This window comes from Cynara cardunculus (assembly GCF_001531365.2).
Source record: "Cynara cardunculus var. scolymus isolate 2C chromosome LG 17, CcrdV1, whole genome shotgun sequence".
NCBI lineage: Eukaryota > Viridiplantae > Streptophyta > Magnoliopsida > Asterales > Asteraceae > Cynara > Cynara cardunculus.
This window is the reverse complement of record NC_037544.1, coordinates 8,369,950-8,376,161: the sequence shown is the minus strand read 5'-3', so window position 1 is coordinate 8,376,161 and position 6,212 is coordinate 8,369,950. Positions and strand designations below refer to the sequence as shown.

Below are 6,212 nucleotides of genomic sequence, written 5' to 3'. Positions count from 1 at the left end.
CTGGTACACTAATGAATATTATTGTTCAAGGTAATTATTAAGACAAGTAAATCGGGAATATTTTAGAAAATGGAGTGGCGAATTTCCGACGATCAGAACTTGTCGGAATCCACCGGTGATTTACATTTCCGGCGATCCTTTTTCTGGCAGGGTAATCCTACGGTAAATTCATTTTTCGACGGATTTTCGGCCGATTTTTCCACCCGAAAAAGTCTCATGTTTTATAGTGAATCGCAAAAAATCACACCTTAAAATGCAATGCAGTACGGTGTAGATTATACGAGTCGAACGTAATACACTTCAGTCCAATAATTATAAAATAACAACTTAAAATAAATTCGACTATTATAATCCTATATTTCATACAATAAAAACTTCTGATACTAAATGCCTGATCAAAAAATGTAATGCAAACTAAATAGTTCGATCCGTAATTAATCCGCTAATCCAAGTCCATCTCAAAAGTTAACTTAAAAGTAATTTCAACCACGATATGATAAAATACAAACGAAAATAATTCAAATAATGAATTTGCAATATATATAAAACTTAAAAGAAAAACTGAAAATTGATAAATAACTATTTTCATTTGATAAATGATTAATATATTTAATAAATATAAATATCTATATTATATTTATAAAACATTTGACAAAAACTTTTAAAAACCATTTTTTATACACGCACGAAGTACTGTTTATTGATGCATATTACTTAAACTTTAAGATTACAAGTAATTTTGTATAAATACAACTTATTAAACTTGTAATCGTTTTGATTTAGTAACTATAAATCAAAAACGTTATGACAAACAATAACGAAAACAATATGGAAGGGTGCATGTCTTTTACGGTGAAAGGCATTGCATGAGATTTTTTTAATTAATTAAACATTTACTAATTTAACTTTTTGATATTTTCTAATTGAAATGGTCAATTAATTAGGGTTCTTAGATTAAAACTGCTGGATGTATTAATTAAATTGGTTTCTAAAGTTCACAACTTTTTTATAAACCTTCCTCTCTCTCTCTCTATACATACATATATACATACATACATACATATATATATATATATATATATATTAATTAATTAAACACACTGATTGATTAAAAAGGGAAAGAAGTAGAAATTGCTGATCAAACTTATTCGATTCAAAGAAAGAGATGAAAACTTGATAGCTTGTAATAGTAGAAATTAATAACCAAGGCCACTTTTGGTGGATGTATCTTTCTATTTTGGGTAAGCCCGCAAGAGCAGTAGAACTAGTGATCATTTAGTAAGACAAAAGCAAAGCATTACAGTTGACAATTGACTAAACTCTAGACTGACCTCAGTCTATCTCATGTTCATAAGAAGACAAAAAATTAACCTGAAGTTTTTAAGCGTTTTACCAAGCCAAGGAGAAACAAAGAAAATCACACAAAACCTAATTGTCTCGAGTCTTGAATGCATAAACATTGGGTATCTTCATCTTGACAAATGAATGCCCAGATCTCATAAAACAATGCTTCTTAGGATCAGGGGTGTTACCTGTATTCCAAGTGCAGGGTGAAAAGGGAGAGGGGAGAAAGAGAGAGAGAGAGAGAGAGAGAGAGAGAGAGAGTGTGTGTGTGTGTGTGTTGTGAAATGGAGAGCTGGAGAGGGAAAGAGTAGGAGAACTTGAAAAAGCTTTGCGGTGAACACGCGCAAGTTCACAGATAAACAGGTCCATCATTGACTGATTCGTTCATGGAAATCAACAGTTGCAAATAAATTGAAGCTTTTAGATCTGAAAATAAGAGATAACCAAGGTTACATATATGTTCATAGAGGCTCTGTGTGAGAAGTTTGCCCTTTCTCCATAAGTGATCTGAACTCTAGTGGTGAATTGGCTGGATAAGACAATTGCCCTTTACAGCCAACAGTTGCTTGGTCGATGCTGTTTGCTATTTGAATCTGGTTTGAAGCAGCTAAGGCTGCTGATGAGGAAGCAGCAGCTGCTGATGCTCGCTCCCTCTCAAATTCCCTATGCTTATGCAAGTAGCCTCCAATGGCCTGTGAGTAGTCATCAAACCCTAGCGACCCAAGAGCCCAACAAATGTCGTCTCCATTCACCGTCTTGCGGTTTTCCTTATGACACTTGTCAGATGCCTCCCCGGTAACAAAACTTATGAACTCTGAAGCACACTCTTGTATAGTTTCCTTGGCTTCTTTGGAGATTTTAGCTGTGGGTGGTAGGATCCTTTTCATGATCCTACCCACATTTGCAACGGGCAACAATTTATCATGCTCATCCACCATGACTATATCTATCTCTAGGTTTGGTCAAGATCTTCTAAAACACAGACACGTTTCACTTTATATATATGTGTGTATGGATGCATATCCACATGTGGATATACTTACATGTACATGAAAGGTTGTGTTGACACTTGACATATATTTAGTTACATGGCTTGGCTAAATATTGGAGGTGCGGTCACATTTGTATCTATAACTTCTTTTAAAACCAAAAAGTAATGTATTCTAAACCAAAACTGAATCCATGATGACTAGAACAGAAGTGCTTATTTTATAAAATGTTGAAAAGGACAAGAAAAGCATGAATTAGGAGGAATAAAGAACTAGATCCAGCTTGAACTGTATGTTAGGAGTATTGGTAAAAAAATCCCAACAACAAAGAAAAGTAATGCCATCCTATCTCTTATCCTTTGGTATTCACCAAATTCCATCAAACTATTATGCAAAATCTGGATGTAGTTTGAAAACTATTCCTCTAATTTCGTATTTTATTCTTCTGCATTGTCCCTTCCACCAGGATTATATTCCCATATTATACTCATTTTGGCCTTGGTGCATCTAAACAGCCAATCTTGATCCTAGCTATGTGATGGCAATATAAATCTCTGAGGCATGAAGATACCAAATTAAGCTACTAGCTGCTAGCTCAATGTTCCTCTACTGAACTTCCCAAATGTACACATCTTGTTCCTTTTTATAACTCCGATTATCTTATTCATACTTAGATGACTCGCTGTACATTTCTGCACTTTTATTTACCTTATCATCATTTGTATTTTTCTAGGACTCAACTATTGGTGGTGCAACATTCAATCATAATTCAAGTAAGTGAACTAATCTAGTATTAGAGATTGAAATCTTATTAGCTATTCATCGAAGACTTGAAAGCTCATTTGAAAAGAATTGTTATTCATTATGTGTAGCTGAGTACCGAAGATTTTCATCAACCATTATTTGTTCTTCGCCCTCTTATCATCATGTTTTCCGTTCTAGTTAATTAAATTTCTCTTCTAAGGATTGTTCAAGTTTAGCAATTCACAAGGCTTGATCAATGATTCGATGAATTACCCAGCAAAAGTAATGACAATAAACATAGAACCATTCTTAGGACATCGATCCACAAAGACAACACAACACAATCAATTTTATAAATATAGAGTATGTGATATATCTACATCAGCCAAGGCACATGATCTACACTCAACTGTTGGTTAAAACTTTGGTTAGTTCTTCCAACTGCAAAACTAGTATTACAATCTTTGAACATTGTTTTAGTGTCTCTCCCTTCCCCTCCCCCCACCACTGTTAAAAAGTCCTACACTGACAATTAAATTAATGCTGATTGCTGAACCAGTTATTAAAACCTTATCACATGAGGATTTTGGTAATCTTTTTAAGAAGCAAAGGGAGAATGAAAGAAAATCAGAAGATTACAAGGGTGGTGCAGGTGTACAAGGAAGATATAAAAAAATGAAAATGGGATCCGCCACCTAAAGTTGAAGTAGAAGATCCATCCTTGAATACATGGATAATGAGAAAGAATAAGCAAAAGCCACATCTCCCTCAAGGTCAGAAACTCAAAAAACCTTGGCCTTTCAATGAATTTCTAGTTGATGAATGTAAATTCCTTAGAGCTCTCAATGTTTACACAATTTGGTTGTATTTTCGTTCATCCAAATATCATATTCTCCTTGAATAATCCTGTATATTTATTTTCATTCTAATTACTCTTGATTTGTGCAGTCAATCAAAAAGAGAAAAGGGTTCAAAAGTGAAAAAAAAAACTACAACATAGATTTGTAGCTGTAATATTCCGTACCAATGATATCATGTCTGAGGAGTGGTGATATGAGACTGGACAGGCAATGATCTGGGTATAGAAGTGTGAAGGAGTTGATCTCCTTAATTAATGGAAGCCAAATCACTATTAGGGAGTCACTGGGTAAAGATCTTATTTAAGCTAAAGGAAGGATAAGCTTTTCTATTATCTTCGTTAGCGAAAATAAATGATCAGATGACGACTGTAACATGAGCACCAAAACCTGCTTTACCTCATAGTGAAACTTATCTGGATCATCATTTTTAAAATCATGACTGTTTTTAAGAGATGAATCTCAACCTCAATCAATAAGGGATACTGAAGGGAAATTCTACCATGATGTGAATAAATCGAATGCACCTAAGAACCCAAGGGGTTACACTAACTTGAACTTATGTCGGAAAACTAAAGATGGATATGTAAAGACAAAACTTAATGAATATATCAAACAGATATCTCCAACTGATTTGCATCTCTTCATATAGAGCTGTTATCTCCAGACTTTTATGGTTAGGGAGCGATTCTCAAATAATATTAAAAACTAAGTTACCTTATCACTGAAGCCAAGACTCTAATCACAGCTTGTTCATTCTTGTTAGGCCATTTAAGAATGAGGGTGTTCTTTGGTGGATGGTTTAGGATTCTGGTTAATGCACAATGACCCAAGCATAATCCTTTCCTCTATAAAATCAAATCTAAAAGGATCTTTTATCGTTTGTTGTCAAAAACTTGCTTAAGTATTTTCAATGAATACAACTTCAAAGTTTTGTACTTGATATGGAAGTTTCTAGTCGTGCATGGTCTAGACAAGCTGAATTCATAGAAGGAATCTAGGGTAGGGAAGGAATGAGGAAGGTGTTTAGGCTGCATAAAAGCATAGGAAATCAACTACAAGAATGTTATACAGACATTACTCGATCCAATTGAATGAGCAAAAATTATTTACAGTCCTTTGTGGGTGTTGAGATTGCAGGGGTAGGGAAGGAATGAGGGAGGTGTTTAGGCCACAAAAATGCATAAGAAGCTTCATGGAGGAGGAAATGTCGCAATTTTCTGATTTGAGCGAAGTAGATACTACTTTGATATTGAATTCAATTGAGTTAGTTCAATTTTTTTTCCTTGGCAATTAGCAATAACAATTTATGTCACTATCTGAAGTCTAAAAAATAAATAAAGACACAAATATCTTTTATTTTCTAGAAGTTTCCATTGCTTTTTTAGACTCTTGGTGATAAAGAGTCTACTTTCTCTTCTTCCTCCTTACCTCGGTGCGTCCTTTTTGTTTTTAATTACCAAAAAGAACGGCAACAAACCATATTCAGAAAGCACAATCTATCTCAACAATGAAAAATTACTATCCTAACATAATATATATATATATATATATATATAGCTAAGATACATACATACATACATATATTCATTTATGCATGCATACATATGCAAATACATGGATGTATCTTTTTAGATACATATACACTTATTTCATCATATGAAGATTCCTTGACTTCTGTATACAGCCGAAGGGATGACTTCAAGCTTAACGATTCTCTTTTCATATTTATGCTAGTAATGTGGTTAAGTACATGGTCCCCCCCTCCCCCTCCCCCTTCTATGGTCAAGTACACCCCACTAAATTGTTTTAAATGGTCCCTCAAACCTTCTTTGTTCCCATAATGCCTGGGATTAGGTTTTGTAATGACTGGATGGACATAAAATAAATGTGCAACTATATACATACATAATATATATATACATGAACATATTTAAAAAAATATGAAAACGGACAAATCACATGTGATTTTACACTAACATCACTTGCAAAATCACATGTGATAAATTTTTGATTATATATATATATATATATATATATATATATACTATCTTATAAAGCATTTGGGTAAAACTCTTAAAAACTCTTAAAACTCCTAAAAATTCTTAAACTCGTTCATCCCTAAATGATTTCATCCCTAAATGATTTCATCCCTATCCGATTTCATCCCATATCTGAATTCATGTAACTAACTGCAGATAAACACAATCAAATACATGATAAACATCTCATTTTAAATATAAAAAATCTAAAATATAATTAGTATAATCATTAAATT

At 33.4% G+C, this 6,212-nt stretch overlaps 1 protein-coding gene across 1 annotated transcript; it reads right to left on the bottom strand.

Annotated features, from left to right (window-relative positions):
• Nucleotides 1–1,615: 1,615 nt before the first annotated feature.
• Nucleotides 1,616–2,323, bottom strand: LOC112501030 (nuclear transcription factor Y subunit B-4-like). Its single transcript, XM_025104666.1, has one exon. It carries the CDS (start codon nucleotides 2,280–2,282, stop codon nucleotides 1,806–1,808), a length of 477 nt encoding a protein of 158 aa, XP_024960434.1. The 5' UTR covers nucleotides 2,283–2,323; the 3' UTR covers nucleotides 1,616–1,805.
• Between the last annotated feature and the right edge of the window lie 3,889 nt (nucleotides 2,324–6,212).

Excerpts from the sequence above, each read along its gene's own strand:
- LOC112501030 (XM_025104666.1), bottom strand. The coding sequence starts at position 2,282 with ATGGTGGATGAGCATGATAAATTGTTGCCCGTTGCAAATGTGGGTAGG.